Source organism: Dunckerocampus dactyliophorus, chromosome 4 (genome assembly GCF_027744805.1).
Source record: "Dunckerocampus dactyliophorus isolate RoL2022-P2 chromosome 4, RoL_Ddac_1.1, whole genome shotgun sequence".
NCBI lineage: Eukaryota > Metazoa > Chordata > Actinopteri > Syngnathiformes > Syngnathidae > Dunckerocampus > Dunckerocampus dactyliophorus.
This window is the reverse complement of record NC_072822.1, coordinates 9,478,665-9,498,123: the sequence shown is the minus strand read 5'-3', so window position 1 is coordinate 9,498,123 and position 19,459 is coordinate 9,478,665. Positions and strand designations below refer to the sequence as shown.

General features: G+C 41.2%; 3 protein-coding genes across 4 annotated transcripts; 2 read left to right on the top strand and 1 right to left on the bottom strand.

The window, feature by feature from the left end:
* The first annotated feature begins 91 nt into the window (after positions 1–91).
* LOC129179654 (transcription factor BTF3-like) lies at positions 92–6,235 on the top strand. The gene is made up of 6 exons (XM_054773144.1): positions 92–163; positions 722–790; positions 869–982; positions 4,421–4,622; positions 5,792–5,848; positions 5,923–6,235. Exons 2-6 carry the CDS (start codon positions 722–724, stop codon positions 5,967–5,969), a joined length of 489 nt encoding a protein of 162 aa, XP_054629119.1. The 5' UTR covers positions 92–163; the 3' UTR covers positions 5,970–6,235.
* A 1,684-nt stretch (positions 6,236–7,919) lies between these two features.
* Positions 7,920–12,526, top strand: si:dkey-88e18.2 (interleukin-12 subunit beta). The gene is made up of 7 exons (XM_054772616.1): positions 7,920–8,036; positions 9,853–9,928; positions 10,008–10,232; positions 10,303–10,405; positions 10,500–10,690; positions 11,947–12,092; positions 12,178–12,526. The coding sequence occupies exons 1-7, from the start codon at positions 7,920–7,922 to the stop codon at positions 12,298–12,300; spliced, it is 981 nt and encodes a 326-aa protein (XP_054628591.1). The 3' UTR covers positions 12,301–12,526.
* Positions 8,221–14,671, bottom strand: LOC129179653 (G-protein coupled receptor 183-like). Of its 2 annotated transcripts, XM_054773143.1 has the most exons (3): positions 13,375–14,671; positions 13,259–13,310; positions 8,221–8,377 (listed from the first exon to the last, which is right to left on the bottom strand). In XM_054773143.1, exons 1-2 carry the CDS (start codon positions 14,331–14,333, stop codon positions 13,274–13,276), a joined length of 996 nt encoding a protein of 331 aa, XP_054629118.1. In that variant the 5' UTR covers positions 14,334–14,671; the 3' UTR covers positions 8,221–8,377; positions 13,259–13,273. The 2 variants fall into 2 exon arrangements, with proteins under 2 accessions (XP_054629118.1, XP_054629117.1); XM_054773142.1 differs by lacking the exon at positions 8,221–8,377 and having other exon boundaries at positions 12,249–13,310.
* Between the last annotated feature and the right edge of the window lie 4,788 nt (positions 14,672–19,459).

Below are 19,459 nucleotides of genomic sequence, written 5' to 3'. Positions count from 1 at the left end.
TGTTATTTTTTGAATTATACCCTTAATTTGAAATGAAATTAAATATACACAAAAAATGTCTATCTCATCAGGTACTCAGTGTTCCTCATACGTCACGTCCGATTCTTCCTCCTTTCTCCGAGCTTCTATCGGCTGTGCGAGCAGCGTGATTATACACTCCCAGGTTAGTACACCTTTTTATAAACTTTACCAAGTAATTAAACTTGTTCTGATCCTGGTTCAGTGCAGTGTTAAATATTAGTTACGTAATATTACTATTTAGAAGAAGAATAAACCACCATATATGTTAACATCTCTTTGAAAAGCCCTGAGCTAGCCTATTAGCTCGGGTGGCTAATAAGTATCTTCCGTCCCACTGCTGGAGTCAGACACATTGTTTACAAAATGTCAACTCCCATGGGAAACCAGTGCAGCATTGTGCAAATAATACGTTGAATGTCTTTAACTGCAGTCCAAGGTAGGCCTCAACAGTCTGATTTTGAAGGTGGAGGTCTTGGTTCAAAACCTAGAGTCTGCGTCTATTTTTAACACTTTAACACAGCTGTTCCACACCAAGATGGGATTTGAGGGAGATTCATGGTTGACGGTTCATTTTATTTACAGCGTTTCTTTTGCCAGGCAGCTTGTACTATATACCATATATTCAAGTTTAATACTATTAGATATATATGAAACTTCCTTAGTGAACTAATATTTTTCAAACATCTGTTTGTCACGTTAGATGAAGGAGTCCATAATGAACCAGGAGAAGCTCGCCAAATTGCAGGCGCAAGTCCGCATAGGTGGTAAGGTGAGATGGGCTACCTGTTTAAGTCCAGCAATTTTCAACCATTGACTGTTAACAGGGTTGTTATTGTCGTTATTGCAGGGCTCAGCCCGCAGAAAGAAGAAGGTGGTGCACAGAACAGCGACAGCAGATGATAAGAAACTGCAGTTCTCCCTTAAGAAGCTGGGAGTCAACAACATCTCGGGCATTGAGGAGGTACGGCTATATCTTACGAGATCCAGTACAAAAGCTGCATCAAAAAATGTTGACATCACCAGGCAGGTCTTTGTAATCCTTTTAACTAACAAAACTGCTCACAGTATGGTGCACTGCAGTTGTACACTACAACCACAGTAATATACACATTATTAAATGAATACTTTTCTGACAGTGTCAAGCAAAACTGCCCAATATGGGGTTTCCGCTATATGTAATTTATTGTGGCGCAGCACCACAACAAAATAAAAATAATAATCAGAATATGAATGTGTTTTTGTTTTTGTTTTTTTTACTTAAAAACAATTTTAGGTAATATATTGTATGAATGGATATACACTGTATATTAGGGGTGTCACGGTTTATTTTAACACTCGGTCTACCAGAATTCTGCAACTACTAGAATGACCATAGCAGTCATTTTGACTCTATGTATATAATTTGGATAATCATTAAAAAGATCTAAAAATAAATTGGTGGAATAGGTAAAAAACACATCAGGACACTAAATGAAAACTATAGTGATTGAGTGTTTGATTGAATTGACACAACATAACTTCTCTGCAATTACACATGCAAACTCGAACTGCAACCATTTTCTGTGAAGCAAGGCTAAAGCCTCCATAGCTGTCACCTTCTTTCTACTTGTCATTTTTGTCTCTCTTGGGTTTAGAGTGACGCTACAGCTAGGTTTTAGCATCACAGAGCATAAAAAACAAACAGCCAATAGAGCAGGAGGAAGGGCGGAAAAAATGTAGCAAATAGTGAAATATGACACCCCCTGTAAAAATCAGGCAGTCAATTTGACTGCTATGGTCATTCGAGGTAATAATACTCACAACTCTTTTGTGTTTTGAAATTTTAATGATAAAACAATGTTAGAATAAAATATACACACATTTAGGAAAAGTCAGGGTCCTATGGGTACATAGGTTTTTTTTTAACCAAGTTATGACATTGCAAATTTTGAAAACAGTCAAAATGACTGCCTTGGGATTTCGAGTGTTAATACCAATTTGATTCGTATCAGGATTCGTGGTTGTCGATACGATTCAAGAACGATTTTGGTTCATTTAGAACGATGCGATCCGAAACTATTTGGTAACTTTGCATCGATTCAGTAACTTTATAGCCAAAAATTCAACCGGTGTGACTGTGATATAAATAACTGGATACTGGACAGGTGAAGTTTCCTAGATACCCGTAGTTTTTTGTAAGGGAATCGGGTATAAATTATTAATAATGCTGACATACTTAAGAATAAATGATCAATGATTACAAAAAAAACCTTTAAAAATGTAATACAAAAGCGGGATGACCAGAGGGTGGTATAGCTTGCCGTGATGATTTTTTTTTTTTTTACGTGATGAATTATTTACTTTAAATAGTGAAATCCAAACCTGCACTTTGCACCCTAAGGTGAGTGACAATATGCAAATTCCTACCAAGTAGCGTGGCCTCCTCCTACCTTTTGCCGCTGAGAGGGTGGGGATGGGTCCTCAGTCTTTATGACGCGCTTAACACAGACACTGAACAGGATACCGTGGTGTGGTGGCTTTATGATAATAAGTTTTTATAATGATGAGACCAAACCAGGAGAGCAAACAGATACTTTGCATGTGAAGTGATGGCAGATGGCCTGCAGCAGTGTAAGGAAACGTGGTAATGCAAAAGAAGAATACATAACAAACACGAGTGTGAATGTGTGACAAAACGAATAAACAGTCAACAAAATTTACGGCTTTCTAGCCTTTCCTCTCTTCTCCGTCCTCCCCGGCACAGGCAAGTACGCGCCATTTATTGCTTCCGCATTCGTAAACGTATGTTTTGACCTGGACACGCCGCTGGATAATGACGTCATTAAACGTCACTGCTACTCGACCGTAACCTACCAGGCGTACAAAACATCCTTACTTTGCATATTGTCCCCATAAATGTCACTTAAAAGGAGTTTCAAATAAGGACAGATGAGTTAAATATGAATACTGAATGAAGCGATTCAACTGACCAAAAGAAGAAAAAGCAAATCAACAGGTCCAATAAAACTCCCATGACCACCATATACGGAAGACGATGACGACACAGGCTTAATTTTTTTGTGTTTATCGAGTCTTTATCATTAAAAGTGCTTAAAAAACACATATCCATATAAAGCCTGCTGTGCTTAAATCCAATGTTTTATTTCCTAGTATGAATTCAATTGATTGATTACTTTTCTAAACAATGTTGGATCGTTATGCCGTCCAGAATGTATTCTAACAAATGTATTGTTATATAAAATATGTAATACATTAGTTATCTACTCAAGAGATGGGTGGAGCAGCCAACAAAATAACTGTACTCATTAAAGAGTATTGTTACTTTACAACAATGTTCAGTATCGGTTGATATCGGAATCGGAAATTGAGATTTGGACAATATCAGCATATCGGTTATCTGCAAAAAAAGCCAATATCCAACATCCCTAATAATATCATAAAAATGTCGAACTGCGCTTTAATATGATAAGAATGCACCGGAATCGCCTGTCTGCTGTTGGGAATTGCACGTGTGACCAGATAAAAGCACGGGACACATCTTGTGTTGACGCACACTTTGCCCCTAGATTCTGTAAGGCCTCTTTGATGGCATCATTTACACCTTAAAATGAAATCACATCGTGTGACTCTTTGTGACAATGATTTATTATTCCTTTTAATATTTACTGTAGCACCAGAAAGCACTAGCCTGTCATCACACCTAATAGCTTAATCATTATTATCATCGTTGTATGTTGAGTTCAAACATCTGGTACCGGTCCGAGGAAGGAGCCAAACCACACCGAACTTTCCAAAGCAATGATTTAAAAAAAAAAGGAAAAAAAAGTTTTGTAACTAATTACATTGAATAATAGAAAATGTATATCAATTTGGAAATAAAGGCTATTATTTTGTTGGAAAATAATATATTGTTAAAAGCCCAACGTTTTTGCATTTTTATGTTGTTTTGTTTCATATTTCGCCGAGTGTTTCCCAGCGGTCCTTGAACGCACCAAAGTAGTGTACACTGTGTCAACAGTTTTGAGACTTGTGGAGTAACTGTTGGGTAGTAAAGAACTACAACCACGCCAACCACGGATTACACCATCGAAGGGCAACAGAGCTGTCTTCTTAGTAGCAAGCTAATAAGAAGACACTTGGCTTCACGTAATGTATTAATAACACAAGACACTTGCGCCATATTGTACACTAACCAGAAAATGTTTGCAAACCAAAGAGTTCCATTGGATGTTATTGATCACAGCCAGAGGCCCTGAAATAGCTTGAAAACAGATCTTGGAGGGACTTGAAATGTTCTTGAAAGTGAACTTTTTTATTTTTTATTTTTTGCACAATTACGAGGCATTGGTCCCTCATAAAATCAAGATCCTCTTCTCCGCCCATGTGTCTGTTTCTATAGGTGAATATGTTCACAAACCAGGGTACAGTGATCCACTTCAACAACCCAAAGGTGCAGGCGTCCCTGGCTGCCAACACCTTCACCATCACTGGCCACGCTGAGAACAAACCGCTCACAGAGATGCTCCCGGGTATCCTAAACCAGCTCGGAGCGGACAGTCTGACCAGCCTAAGGAGATTAGCGGAGACACTGCCCAAGCCAAGTAGGAACAACAGTTTGAACTAGGGTTTAGCGAGTACACCACTATCTGTATCTGGATCTGTACTCGGAATGGGCGAGGCATAGACCGCGAGTGGCCGTGGTTCAACCTGAAATGTGTAGGGCTTAAATCGGTACATTATTTTAAGTTTGAAATTGACATTAATTGATCAAAAGTTGCTATTTTTATTGTTTATTGTTTAGCTATATGTACTGTGTAATTTATTTCTAGCGTATTTAACGCATACACATCATGGCAAGCCACTGCTCTCTGTTATGACGACAGACAGCGGCCCAGTGTAGCACTTCACAGAGACTGACACTCTTTTATAACTTTATTCTGACCTGAACACATCAACAGCAGTGCAGTTCAAACACCATATATGTGTTTCCAACTCTAAATAAACGTCTCTTGTCCATTCGTCATTGCAATGACACTTCCTCGTTGTCACTAGACAGGCCGCGAGACGCATTCACGGACGCTCCGAACATCACAAGAACGTCCTTATTATGCATGTATGTCTAGTCTAAATCGGATCACCAACAAGGTGCCCGCGGGTAAACGTAGCTATCAATTACGACGCGAGGTGGGGACATGAATGCACCAGTGCAGCCGCGGAGCTTTGAGAGTTGTTGTCGTAACATGGACCTTGTTTTTGATGTTCAACTAACTTTGTGCGTCTACAAATGTGAGAAACCTGGTTATTTGTCATTCATTCAATGCTACACGCTGTTTGCACAGTGATATTATGTGTTGTGTGCCTTAAGCATCAAGCCACCGAGCTGGTCACTAACTGCTGAGCAAAGTTAGCCTCGTCAGCATCGCCACCAATTTATTATATGGTTAGCATGCTATTTCAATGTGTTTAGTGTACTGCTGATAGCTGAGATGTTACGTTGCTATTCATTTGCGTTTATGCTTAGGGAGGGCCGGTCGCTTTGTGTGACTGGCCATTCACAGAGCGTGAAGAATGAATACATAATGAGGATTTTCCGTCATCACGATTACGGATAATGACGAGCTGTACTCCTTTCAGGCTTGTACTCTGCAAAAATGCATTATCCATAACGGATACTCGTCTACAACGCTCATCCCTAGTTTGAACCCACCCTTTGTATGCGTTGGAGTTGTCTTGTTCACCTCTCATTCGCAATGTTTGTGTTCTTTTCTAGGCGGGGACAGCAAAGTCCCCATGGTTGCTGCAGAAGAGGACGATGATGAAGTTCCTGGTGAGCAAAGGCATCCTGTGATTTACACCACAATTACAAACAACCCATTCTAACTACTCTCGCATATATTTCAGATCTTGTCGAGAACTTTGACGAGGCTTCAAAGAACGAGGCGAACTAAACAGACCCCAACAAACACTTTGTCGGCTCTTAACTCGCCTCATTTTGTATTTGCCCATCTCAACTGCACGTCAAGTTGATTTGGGATACAAACAAGTAAAAGTTGCTACATGGCTCTGCGTTTCCACAGTATTCTATTTCCACTGAGGTGAATGTGTAAACCTTGTGTTGTTCTCAGTGCTGCCACTCCTGCTTTACAATACCAGCACACTCAAAATGTTCTTGTAGAACTAATCACGTAATAAATATTACATTTCAACCCATTCATATTACTTTACTCGTCTTTTTCCAAATCAAAGATGATAATATAATAAAAACGGGGGTTCAGAAGGTTGTGTTAATGTCCTCTTTCTAACAGAGCTCACAAAATAGACAAATCAGCACCATAACAGCAAACCTTTTACACAGAACCTAGTGACAAGGCAGGCAATTGCTTTTAACACAACATTGCAGGATCTGGTGTTAAATGGCGTACCCTGGTCCCACCTAGGTGCCAACCTTTGAAATTGTTTTTGGATCGTGTTTGATTTGAACACTTATTTTGAACATGGTAGTCAAAATAAAGACAATAAAATTAAGAAATACATTTAAAAAAAAAAGATAAGGAAGGAAAGAAAGAGGAAAAACAAATCATGCACTCTCTTTTTGGCGATTTAATCTATATGTTCTAAAAGGAATTGGAAGAAGTAAATACTTGTTGGTGCAGTTTATACAGAACATCAACACAGGAAAAATGCCACATTTTAGCGACAGGGTTTGTTTCAAAGCAACAGGGCAAGGGAAGAGAGTCCTGGACATTTGTGTAATGCACCATTCACACAGTGATACACTGTGATATGTCCTCCAAAGGTGGAATATAGCCAGGTCTAATTATTTCGTGTTCATGCAATGAATACAGATCAACACCTGGGAAAAATGTTGACCTGTAAAAGGGGGTATTTTGAGGGAGTCTAGAAGATGACGCATAAAAAATCATTTAATCTGATGTGAAGTGGGAGTGGGGTGTCCCAAAGATCTCAAAACCGCAAAGAAATGCGTCAAAGGAGTACTGAAAACACATTTTTCATTCAGTTTGTAATCGCTGAATAAGTAATATGAACATGTACAGTCTATTCAATGGTCCAGAACATTACACATTACATGTACATCAAAATATCATCTGCATCATGGCTCCTCTATCATTAAAACAACTGAACCCCACTACCTTCAAATGGTCACGTAGCATGTCAACATTGTCAGTGATGAATAACAACGGAAAATCATGACACATTATCAGTAACGCTGCCCCACAGGAAACATGAGTTGCAGAGTTTACACGATGAAACTTGTATTACACATGACAGGAACTTGTGACGCATGTGTCGAGATATGCATGCGGGGAGGACTTCTTCTGTCTTTGATGACATTTGCCGAATAAATCGAGGTTGCCCTAAACATGACTAAGTAGGGGAAATCCTGTATGGAACACATCTTTTCCTCAAGAGCTCTCCATTTGCGCAGTAGATTTGTGAAATGTTTGTGTTCAAAATGGTTTATATTCGGTTTAGATTTATATTTTGATATGAAGTGTAGAGTCCATTTCTTCCGCGTATCCGGGTCCAGGTTGAGAGAGCAGCAGTCTCAGTAATAAAGTCTAGACTTTCCCGTCCCCGGCCACCTCTTCCAGCTACACCGGTAGGACACCAAGGAGGTCCCAGGCCAGCTGTGAGACATAAACCCTCCAGCATGTCCCAGGTCTGCCTCGGGGCCTCCTCCCGGCTGGACATGCCTGGAACACCTCACCAGAGAAGCATCCATTACCGCAGACGCTGCACCGATCTGCCTGTCAATCTCACGCTCCAACTTTCCTTCGCTTGTGAACAAGACCGCAAGATACTTAAACTAGTCCACCTGGGGCAAGACCTCACTCCCAACCCAAACGGTGAAATCCACCTTTTTCTGACTGAGAACCATGGTCTCAGATTTGGAGGTGCAGAGTGTCATTCCAGAAGCTTCCCACCCAGCTGCAGACGTCCCCATTAAACGCCGAAGCTTGCAGCCTGATGAGGAATTCACCAGAACTGCACAGGTTGTTACTGCAATCCTCTTCCACTCCTCCATGATGACATCACTGGTGGATGTTAGACACCTTGAGCTCCCCCACCTTCCTTCCGCTTGAGGATGCCCAACACGTGCTCAATTGGGTTCAGGTCTGGAGACATACTCAGGCACTTCATCACCTTCACCTGCAGCTTCTTCAGAAAGCCACTTGTCATTTTGAAGGTGTGTTTGGGCTCACTGTGCCGGAAAACTCATGCAGTCCCGTTTCCCAAGGGAGGGGCTCATGCTCTGCTTCACAATGTCACAGTAAATCCATTTTTCCCTCGATGAACTGCAGATCCACAGTGCCGGCAGAAGTCGTGCATGCAGCTAAAGCCATAAAAATGTTTCAGTTATTTTGATACTCACTTGTGTTGCCAGCTATTTAGACAATAATGGCTGCGTGTTGACTCATTTTCAATAGATAGTAAATCTACACCGCTATATAAGCTGTACACTGACTACTCTATAGTCAAGTTTAATTTCTATACTGCTATGCTTTGGAATTAATAAAACCGCTTGCTGAAATGTCATTTTTTGGGGATATATGATAGCTGGATACTTTAGTGATGTCCAAGACAAATATATAGATACAGTACCATATATACTATACCATAGAGATATGGTAATGGTAATGCTTTAATTAATTTTGAACATGCATATAAGTTACATTGGTACAGTTCACGATTGCATAGGTCCAAAAAAGAGTAGGAAGAAGCTACTTTTCACATCAATTACAATACATTTGTACACTTTCTGTGCTTTAAATGTACTCTGCCAATTTTAATACATAGAAAAATGATAAGGCAGTGTATAGAGTCATTAATCATCCATCCATCCATCCATTTTCTATACCGCTTCTCCTCATTAGGGTCGCGGGGGCATGCTGGAGCCTAGATGACTTCAGGCGACAGGCGGGGTGCACCCTGGACCGGTCGCCAGGGCACATACAGACAAACAACCATTCACACTCACATTCATACCTATGGACAATTTAGAGTCTCCAATTAACCTAACATGCATGTTTTTGGAATGTGGGAGGAAACCGGAGTACCCGGAGAAAACCCACGCACGCACGGGGAGAACATGCAAACTCCACACAGATATGCCCAAGGGAGATTCGAACCCAGGTCTTCACGATCTCCAGACTCTTAGTCATTAATCAGTCAGTGATCAATTATGGTAAATATCAAAAAATGCCTGATCTTAAGATTAAAAAAAACAACTAAAATTAAATAATTTGTGTTTTTGGCCTATGTCTCCCTTTTCCACATAATTCTATGGAAATTGTTAAAGTAGTTTTTGCATAGTCCTGCTAACTACACAAACAAGTGATGATGATGTCTTGTTGGGGAAAATAAGATTGTTATTCTGTTCATTTATAGAATAGTACATACTGCATCAATCAAGGGCAAACCCCCACCCTATTGAACGCTTATGAATCACTTATCAGTCATTATTATCTTATTATCTTCTTAGAAACCGCTGGTCCTTTACTAAATTTGAACAGGAAATGCTATCTCTCAACAGGCTGCGGCCTTGGTTTATACTATGTCTCTTAGTTTCTCCCTCACCCACTCCGCAACGGTGCTGATGTTTTGCCGTTGTGCAAGAGTATAAAAACGAGATTCTGGGGCCAGTTGTGCCACATGACAATCAGTGTCAATGCAGTTGGACTTCTGCTCTTGCTCTTTATTTATATTCAGTACTGTTTCACCACAATGGTAAGAAAAGGACATTAAATTACTTGTGTTATCATGAAGTGTGCTAATTTGAATGGATAATGCAGTATTTTTCTTCCTCAGAGGTCAATGTTGATATTTGGACTCCTGTTCCTCAGCCTCATTAGAGCAAATGAACTAAAGTACTTCCCTAAAAGCTGTATGTGTTCTACACTTTTGTGCATTATTATACAAGTATTTTATCCATATGCAAGTCTTCATCTTTTCCCTCCCTGCAGACGTCATGGCCAAAGGGAGTGATTCTGTCATGCTGCCCTGCGGCACAAAATCCCAAACGAACGTCATGTGGAAGTTTGAAAATGGCGTTGTGGACTCGATGGATGGTCCAAATCTGCTGGTGAAACATGTAGATGAGCTCACACTGGGGGAGTACACTTGCTTGAGTGAGAATGAGAAGGCATCTACTTTTCTCCTGATGGAGGATGAGAATGAGGAGGAGCTTGGTGAGATAACATGTAACTGTATTTTATGATTGGTTTGCCTTTTTAACCCTTGCATTGTGTGTCTTTACAGATTCTCTTCTCAGCTGTCGTGCCAGGTCTTATGACTGCGCTTTTAACTGCAGATGGAACGACAATAAATATGAAGCCGTGCGCCTTGGACTGGGCCCACACTGGTATACAAACACATGTCGTGTCACGCTACAGTGACACAACACAAAGCAGGAGGCAGAGTTCTAACATATTTTTGTGTCAATTCCCCCAAAACAGTCGTGATGGAGGTGACCCGTGTCAGTGGGTCTACAGCACCCATCAGAGCCAGGATGGAAGCTTCCACTTTAGGCTGACCCACTCCCTCACACCCTATGCTGAGGAGAGCTCCATGCTTGAGCTCACAGCCGAGGCCATCAGGGGAAACTACATCCTCAGGAGGACCAAGAGATTTTATCTTCGAAATATCAGTGAGTGATGATACCACACAATTACAAATAGGTTGTTTATCATATCATGAAACAGGGCATTATCATGATCCTTATTAGTAATGGGAGTAGTAGTAAGAGTGCTAATACTGTAGCAGTTTTATAGTGGGTGTAGAAGTATGGTATTAGTGTTCAAAAATAACACAAGCAATAGTATTTGCATTATTGTTACTGTTCAATCCTCATTTTTAGTGTTCGTAGTAATACAATATTCACATCAGATATTAGTGAGATGTTATTTTTATTATCTGTATTACTCCAATAAAAGTACTGCATTGTAGTATAAAAGCAGGTGCAGTGATATAGTAATTGTGTTAAAAATTGAAGAATCGATATTATCAGCATCAGTGAGTGTCAAATTATTATTTTTAGTGTTGGTGTCAGTACAGTGTTGTATTACAATCTGCATTAGTGTATCAGATGTTAGTATGGTATTAATTTGAGTATCAATATCAGTATTATATATGTTGAGTTATACAAGTTACACTTACTAGGATTGATATCAGCGTCAGATATTGTGGTAATAGGGTATTATTATCAGTGTTTCACAAAATGAAATGGTTTTCTAAAAAAAAAATCAGCATAATAAAGATTACTATCAGTGTTATTGTTTGTATTAGTTTGAGTATGCGCCTTAGTATTAAACTCAGTGCCACGATTGTGCATACAGTAGATCCCTGCTATTCGCGGTGGTTGCCTTCTCAGAGCACCCGCAACTGGGGAAAAGTTATTGATATGGTATTTTTTGACACCGTAATCAATGGGGCTACTGCACTTAACATCAATTTACAATCTGTCGTTTTGCATCACAGTGCTGTCTATCGACAATGAATTAGCTTGGCACCATGTAACTGCACCACGTCACCCTCAGGGAGTTGCCCGGTATGCCCTGCAGATTCACTTTTGCATAAAATAGTATTGTTTCACGTGTTTATTAGTGTGTAAGCGTCTATTTCGACGTTTGGTGTAAATATCAAGCTGATTCATTGCATATAAAGAACACCTCCTCACGCAAGATGACGTTTGCAACTGACTACCTTCTGTGCAACTCAAGCTTTACCAATGTAGGGCAAGAGAGATGGGTTTTCTACCAATAAATGGCCTAATTATGGACATTGTAGGCACAAAATGGTGGGTTCTCTCGTAAAAAAACAATCTGGATCACAAATATGCAAGAATCCACTGTATAAAGTACATAAAAGAGTACATAAAAGTTGAATTTCTTCTTTTGTACCCAGTTCAACCGGATAGTCCTATAGTCAGCTGGCAAGAGGTGGGTCGAAACATTAACGTGACCATCCATCCTCCATCCAGCTGGTCCACCCCTCACAGCTTCTTCAGCCTGGAACACCAGATTCAGTATGAGCACAAGGATGACGGCAAGGTGAACACCTACAACTATTCTTTATACAAAGCTAATCTGTAAATGTTTGTGTCTCCCTCACCACTCCTTTGTTGTCTCCTCCCAGTGGCACCTCTCCTCAATTCCCATGATACCGAAACAGATCACCAAGCTGAGAGCCCAATCCAGGGACTTGCTGGTGCAGTCAGCCTGGAGCGAGTGGACCAGCTGGGCTTATACTACAATGTAATCGCTTGACATTGTCTTGTCCCTTTAAATTGTCAGAAACTCAGTGAATTGTTTACTTGATACATGTGATGGAATGTCATGATGGAACGCTGCCATTCTGACACTAAAGCTATGTATTTATTTATATATTATTTATTTGAAACTAACCATCAGAAACGTAAACTTGTCATGTTTATACTGTATCTACTCCATCGGCTCATGAAATGAACATTTCCTCTCTTGCTCAGTTGTTGGTAGGCAGTAAAGATAAATAAATACATCTCATCAGTTTCTCAATAGTATTTAAAATCGGGGTGGGCTTCCGGTTCATCAGGGAAGAGGATATTGGCATGTCTGGAAGTGAATCTTCATATTAAAGGGATAATTTGGATTTTTGGACATGAAGTTGTATGACATCCCCATCAGCAGTGTAGTCCAATATGACAGTGATGCGTTTTTTTCCCCTTGAAATTACTACATTTAAGATGTGGATTTCTGTGTAAAATAAAATTTATTCACATTACAGTAAAAATATACTACACATATAAAATATCATGGACATGAATCATCTCAAACAGTGCAAAATCCATAATAATAATAATGTCATACAATATTCTCCTTGATAAAAAGGGAATTATGTTGGCAAATGAAAGGTAAACTGCACAGTACATAATTTCAACCATTTCCACACAATCTATACAATTAAAAGTTCACCAACGTTGTGTGCGTGTGTGTGTGTGTGTGTGTGTGTGTGTGTGTAACAGGTTGATATAAAATATTAGTCACTGTTTTATTCTTTTTTTGAGTGTGTCTTGTTTCTGGGCTAATTCAGATGCTTTTTAAAACACACTTAATATGAAACAAGAAAGTCACACTATAGTATTTAATAATATTTGAAATAAACATATTTTTGTAAACAGTGCAACATATCCAACTGAAAAGGCACCTTTTCGGAAACTATTAAGAAAAAAAGATCATACCAGCATCCTTGATGTTCATCTTTTTGCCACTCCACTGCAGTTGAAATCAATTCTAAAACAGAAAAAAAGTGAGTTATTATTGTGACACCATTGTGACACAGTTGTATTTCTGTTACCTGGCCCTACGTCTGGGGCACACCCTCCGCCACACAACCCTCCACACGGCGCCTCGTAATGCCGGACTACCCCAGATGTACAGGGCTGGGGTGACCAGCGCGTTGAGGCGCGCCATGATGGCAAACAGGTTGGTGGCCTCATTCCTGAACCTGAGCCCAGTCCTGGTGAGCTGCCTGACGATGATGTTGACGAACGAGGGGCACCAGAGGGCCAGGAAGCAGATGACCACGAAGACGATGATGCGCAGAGACTCCTTCTTGTTGTCCCTTTCGGCACTAGGGGGCTCTCTGGCCAGGTGGTTCCTGGCGATAACGTACAGTTTGATGGTCATGAGCACCTTGATGAGCACGATGATCTGCAGAGTCATCACGCCGAAGGCGTTAATCTGGGCCGCCTTGGAGATGGGCACCATGTTCTGGACCGTGAGAATGGAGTAAGTGTAGATCCAGCAGAAGGCGCACACTCCGATGACCAGCGACCTGCTGATGTAGCGGTTGTAGAAGAAGGGCTGACACACGGCCAGGTAGCGGTCGAACTGGGCGAAAAGGAAGGTCAGCAAGTTGACGCCCAGGAAGGACGGTAGGATGTAGAAGGTCCCGTTCCTGGACGGGTAGCCCTCCTGGACGTCAAAGAGGCCCAGGTAGTAGACCGAGAAACCGGTCAGGGTGTCGCTGATGCTGGTGTTGAGCATGAAGATGAAGCGGTTCTGGACGCGCAGGGAGCGGCTGAAGGCGATGGCCACCACCACCGAACCGGCCACCGGGAACGCGCTGGTGGCGAATAAGATGTGGAAGATGAAGATGAAGAAGTCGCCCGGGGTGTCAAAATCAACCGACAGAGGGATGGTGCCATTCAAGAGCATAGTGGCGCCCCCGCCAAGTAAGAGTCGCTTTCCCCTTTTTAAAGCCTGCATTACAACCTCGAGAGGGGAGTTTTGTTTTGGGGTGAAGTGAAGCATGGACTTGATAATTGAGGCCTTGTCACCATGTCCCAACGGGATCAACAACTTTGTCTCCAGTGTCAAAAAACACTACACAATCATCAGGCCTTGAGGTTTGTTCAATTGCGCATGCATGCGCTTTTAATGAATACTTTGAAGTGTAAAAACAACAAAATATGAGTCACACAAAAGCGGTCTGATCCATCAAACATTTCACTGCATTGATGGAAATGTTTGAAAAGTTTATAACCAAGTCTTGGCTTCAAACCTCACCGGGCACTTCTTCTTTCCGCCATTAGAGGGCACGCTAGATCACCGAATAGCTTAATGTTCACACAAATCCCAAAGCAAAACAATTCAAAGACACCAGGGGCGCATAAAAAAGGGGGTGGGGGGTCGGGGGGAGGGCGTTAGGCCAATTCCAAATATGATGTTGTTATCTGGGTTGAATTTTTTGTCAAATAAAGTCATAAAACGATCAAACATTTTTGGCAGTAAGCGTTAAATCCACATTGGCCAAAAAGTAAACCAACCACCCCCGATATATGCATGAAATGGTTTGGTCTTGCATTAGGGCACAGACCAGTGACTGCTTCATAGCTGTCAGAGACACTAAAATAAGATCAGTTTTTCAAAAAGAAAAGCAAGAAAGGAGGGTGAAGAAAGGCTACAGAATACATAATACTTGCAAACAGTCCCTTTAAGTTATATAGATCGTTTAAGAAGTGAAAGTTAACAATTTTAAAGGGTAGCCTTCAGAGAACATAATATGGCTTGGGCCTCCTGTACTTGATACTTGCCATATCTTGCTATTCACTTGTGTTTCCAGCTATTCAGACAGTAATAAATGTGTGTTGACTCATTTTCAGTGGTAAATCTACACTACTATACAAGCTTTACATTGACTACTCTAACATACATCCCAAATTTTCATTTTTATAGTACTGTCCCTTGTGAAAATACTGTGTTCTGTTAGAAACATTTTGTTTGTCATCCTCCATGAAACAGGAGGCAGCCCACTAACACAAACATGCTACACGGTGACATTGTAGTTATATGTGGTTTGTAAAGTATTGCTAAAATATCATACAGTACAGTCGTGTGAAGAAGTGTTTGCCCTCTTCCTGGTTTCTTTTTTTTTTTACATGTTTGTCACACTTACGTAAATGTCAAATCATCAAATTTAAATATTAGTCAGTGACAACACATCTGAACACAAAATGCAGTTTTTAAATGAAACTTTTTATTATTAATGGAGAAAAAAAATCCAAACCTACATGGCCCTGAGTGAAAAAGTGATTGCCTCCTAAACCTAATAACTGGTTGGGCCGCCCTTAGCAGCAACCCCTGCAATCCAGCATTGGCATAACTTGCAATGAGTCTCTTACAGCGCTGTGGAGGAACTTTGGCGCACTCATCTTTGCAGAATTGTTGTAATTCAGCCACATTGGAGGGTTTTCCAGCATAAAGCGCCTTTTTAAGGTCATGCTACAGCATCTCAATAGGATTCAGGTCAGGACTTTGACTAGGCATCTCCAAAATATTTATTTTGTTTTTCTTCAACCATTCAGAGGTGGACTTGCTGGCGTGTTTTGATCATTGTCCTGCTACAGAACCCGACCTCAGCTTGAGGTCGCGGACAGATGGCCGGACATTCTCCTACAGGATTTTTTGGTAGACAGAAGAATTCATGGTTCCATTTATCACAGCAAGTTTTCCAGGTCCTAAAGCAGCAAAACAGTCCCAGAAAATCACACCACCACCACCATATTTTACTGTTGGTATGAGGTTCTTTTTTCTGACATGCAGTGTTGCTTTTATGCCAGATGTAATGGGACACACACCTTCCTAAAAGTTCAACTTTTGTCTCGTCAGACCACAGTATTTTAGTATTTTCCCAAAGGTCTTGGGAATCATCAAAATGTTTTCTGGCTAAATTGAGGCAAGCCTTAATGTTCTTTTTGTTCTGCAGTGGTTTCGTCTTGGAACTCTGCCATGCAGGTTGTTTTTGCCCAGTGTCTTTCTTATTGTGGCGTCATGAACACTGACCTTAACTGAGGCAAGAGAGGCCTGCAGTTCTTTGAATGTTGTTGTGGGGTTTTTTGTGATCTCTTAGATGAGTCGTCGCTGCGCTCTTGGGGTCATTTTGGTTGGCCAGCCACACCTGGGAAGGTTCACCACCGTTCCATGTTTTCGCCATTTGTGGATAATGGCTCTCACTGTGGTTTGCTGGAGTCCCAAAGCTTTAGAAATGGCTTTATAACCTTTTCCAGACTGATAGATCTCAATTAATCTCAGTTGTGTTGTAACAGGGGGGCAATCACTTTTTCACACAGGGCCACACAGGTTTGTACTTTTTTCTCCCTTAATAATAAAAAGTGCATTTTAAAAACTGCATTTTGTGTTCAGTTGTGTTGTCATTGACTAATGTTGAATTTTTTTTGATGATCTGAAACATTTAAGTGTGACAAAGAAGAAGAAGAAAAGAAAGAAGAAATCAGGAAGGGGGCAAACACTTTTTCACACCACTGTACCTAACGGTGACCGAAAACTTTTGCACAGTACTGTGCATATATAGCACATTGCCATTGCCTACTGAATGTGAATAATATTTAGTAGGCAATGGCAATCTGCTATATATATTGGTAATAATAATATAATAATAATAATAATAAATATAATCAGGTGATTATATGAAAACATCGTGATTATCGGTTTCAACTTATTGCATTTAATTGGTTCAATACAAAAAAATTTGCTGCGATTGGCTGGCGACCAGTCCAGGGTGTACCTCGCCTCTCGCTCGAAGTCGGCTGGGATGGGCTCCAGCATGCCCGCGACCTTAGTGAGGATATGCGGCATAGAAGATGGATGGACAAAAAGATTTATTTAATTTGACATCAACTCAATTTTAACTTTATGTTTTGTGTTTAACAAAATACAACCTGGAACAGGTTAACATGCTTATCTACAGTATATATGACTCGTTTATGGTACACTCACCATATAACATGCATGTTAACCACACATGATATGACATGAAACAAACAGGTACCCTTATTCTCATTAGGGAATGTGCCCCTGTGTGTTATTCTCACTTCACTGACAACTAAACAAGCTCCCACCCCCTCCCATGAAGGTTTGACTGGTTTCCTTCATAAAACGAAGGTAGCGCACTCTTCTTTCACACAAACAAGTCCCAAGTCAGAGCACACAGGCGCGTCATGAAGACTCTGATTCGCTCTGATGACTAACACCAGCCAGGGTCTGTCCCTCTTGTTGCCCCCCACTCACGCCGGCAACATTCTCATGCTGCTCTTTAACATCCTGCTGGCTACGGCCATCATCTTCCTCAACCTGTCCGTGCTGGTGGCCATCCTCTTGAACCAAAGCCTGCGCTCCGAGAACCGCTTCATGTACATGCTGAGCACCTGCCTGAGTGACATATGCACCGGCGTGTCCTACTACTACGTGGGGGTGTTTGATATCAAGGACAGCTTCGACTCCCCCACCTGGACCCATTACATCGTCCACACCTTCCTAGGCTTGTCATACATGGCCATCCTGGCCGCTCAGGCAGACCGCTACCACGCCGTGGCGTCGCCCCTTAAGTACTCCCAGCGTATGAGCCTGAACAGAACCTTGCTGGTCATCTGCGCCTACTGGCTCTATGCTTTCTTCATCGTCGCCGTCCACAATCTGGTCACCAGGGGGGCAGCCAGACAAATCACCAACATAGGCACCTTTGTAGGCAACATATCCACCATCGTCATCATGATGGGGCTCAACATCCGCCTGTTCATCATCGCCAGGGTCCAGCTGAGACGGGATGAGAGTTCCAGGGAAAGGGACGGGAAGCGAGCTTCGGTCTACCTCATTCTGGTGGTGGCAGCCTTCTACCTGGGCACCTGGATGCCCATTTTCTGTCATGTACTGGCATGTAACTTTTCTACTGTTAAGTGTTTCGTCTTTAGGAATGAAGGCACTGACCCCACTCGCATTTTGCCACGGGTCAACGCGGCCCTGACCCCGGTGCTGTACATCCAGGGGTGCGCCCCGCTCAAGGCTATGCTGCTCACCCGAGTATGGAGACCCTGCTGCAGAAGGAGGTTTGTTAACTGTATTCTGAACAACATATGTACGGGTACACATGCACAATTGAAGAAGCTGTATCACAAATGCAATCTTTGCAAAGATAAAACTGCACCATTTTGTTAGAGATATTGATGTAACAATGTGTTTAGAATAGTGGCTATAGTTTGCAGTTGTGTAGAATTACACAGCAATGGTTTCTACTATTTCGATTACTTTATTTAGATACACGGGAGGGGCCAATGATTGAGAACAACTCACATCAGTTTAATGCAAATCGCCACTATTGTTGTTAAATTCATAATAATTCGTAATGACAGAAAAAACAAAAATGAGAATTATTACCATCGTAACAGCAGGATTGTTGATGCAACTGGATTGCATTAGATTAGTAGGTGTACTCAATGGTGTTTTCCATGTACACAAATACAATATGTTGATTGTATTCAAGTGGCTATGATAAAATGATAGTAATGCATGCCTGTCACTCTCTCTCTTTGTCTCTCTGAACAGATTTGAACTCCCAGATGCAGACTAACTCCTTGATGTTAATGTAAAACGCGCTGAATATCAAAGTTTCACAAGCATCTTTGCATATATGAGCTGATTTTTATTTTTAGTCTTACCCATTCCATTTTCTGTACTGCTTGGGCGAGCGGCGGGTTACACCCTGGACTGTTCACCGGTCAATCACAGGACACTTATAGGTAAACAACCATCCATGCTCACATTCACACCTATCAACAATTTAAGCTCTAATGAGCTTAACATACATTTTTGGAATGTGGACGGTAAGCAGAGCACCTGGAGAAATCCCAAATTCCACACGGAGATGTTCCAACAGAAACCTGAATCTCCTGACTGTGAGGCAAACATGTTCACCACTACGCCACTGTGCCTATTCTGTCTTAACATAACACGTTTGCTGCTTTATGTATTTTGCTGAATTAAAAAAAAAATGGCATCAGTACGCTTTTATGTAGATGCTTTGTCAGATGTTGAATTATTTTATTTTTTTAGACTGTATGCATGTCCTAATATCTTAAAAACAA

Excerpts from the sequence above, each read along its gene's own strand:
- si:dkey-88e18.2 (XM_054772616.1), top strand. The coding sequence starts at position 7,920 with ATGGTCTCAGATTTGGAGGTGCAGAGTGTCATTCCAGAAGCTTCCCAC. Across the intron at positions 9,929-10,007 it reads AAAGTACTTCCCTAAAAGCT|ACGTCATGGCCAAAGGGAGT; the intron begins GTATGTGTTCTA and ends CCCTCCCTGCAG. Across the intron at positions 10,233-10,302 it reads TGAGAATGAGGAGGAGCTTG|ATTCTCTTCTCAGCTGTCGT; the intron begins GTGAGATAACAT and ends GTGTCTTTACAG.
- LOC129179654 (XM_054773144.1), top strand. The coding sequence starts at position 722 with ATGAAGGAGTCCATAATGAACCAGGAGAAGCTCGCCAAATTGCAGGCG. Across the intron at positions 791-868 it reads AAGTCCGCATAGGTGGTAAG|GGCTCAGCCCGCAGAAAGAA; the intron begins GTGAGATGGGCT and ends TCGTTATTGCAG. Across the intron at positions 4,623-5,791 it reads GGAGACACTGCCCAAGCCAA|GCGGGGACAGCAAAGTCCCC; the intron begins GTAGGAACAACA and ends GTTCTTTTCTAG.
- LOC129179653 (XM_054773143.1), bottom strand. The coding sequence starts at position 14,333 with ATGCTTCACTTCACCCCAAAACAAAACTCCCCTCTCGAGGTTGTAATG. Across the intron at positions 13,311-13,374 it reads TGCCCCAGACGTAGGGCCAG|AATTGATTTCAACTGCAGTG; the intron begins GTAACAGAAATA and ends TTTCTGTTTTAG.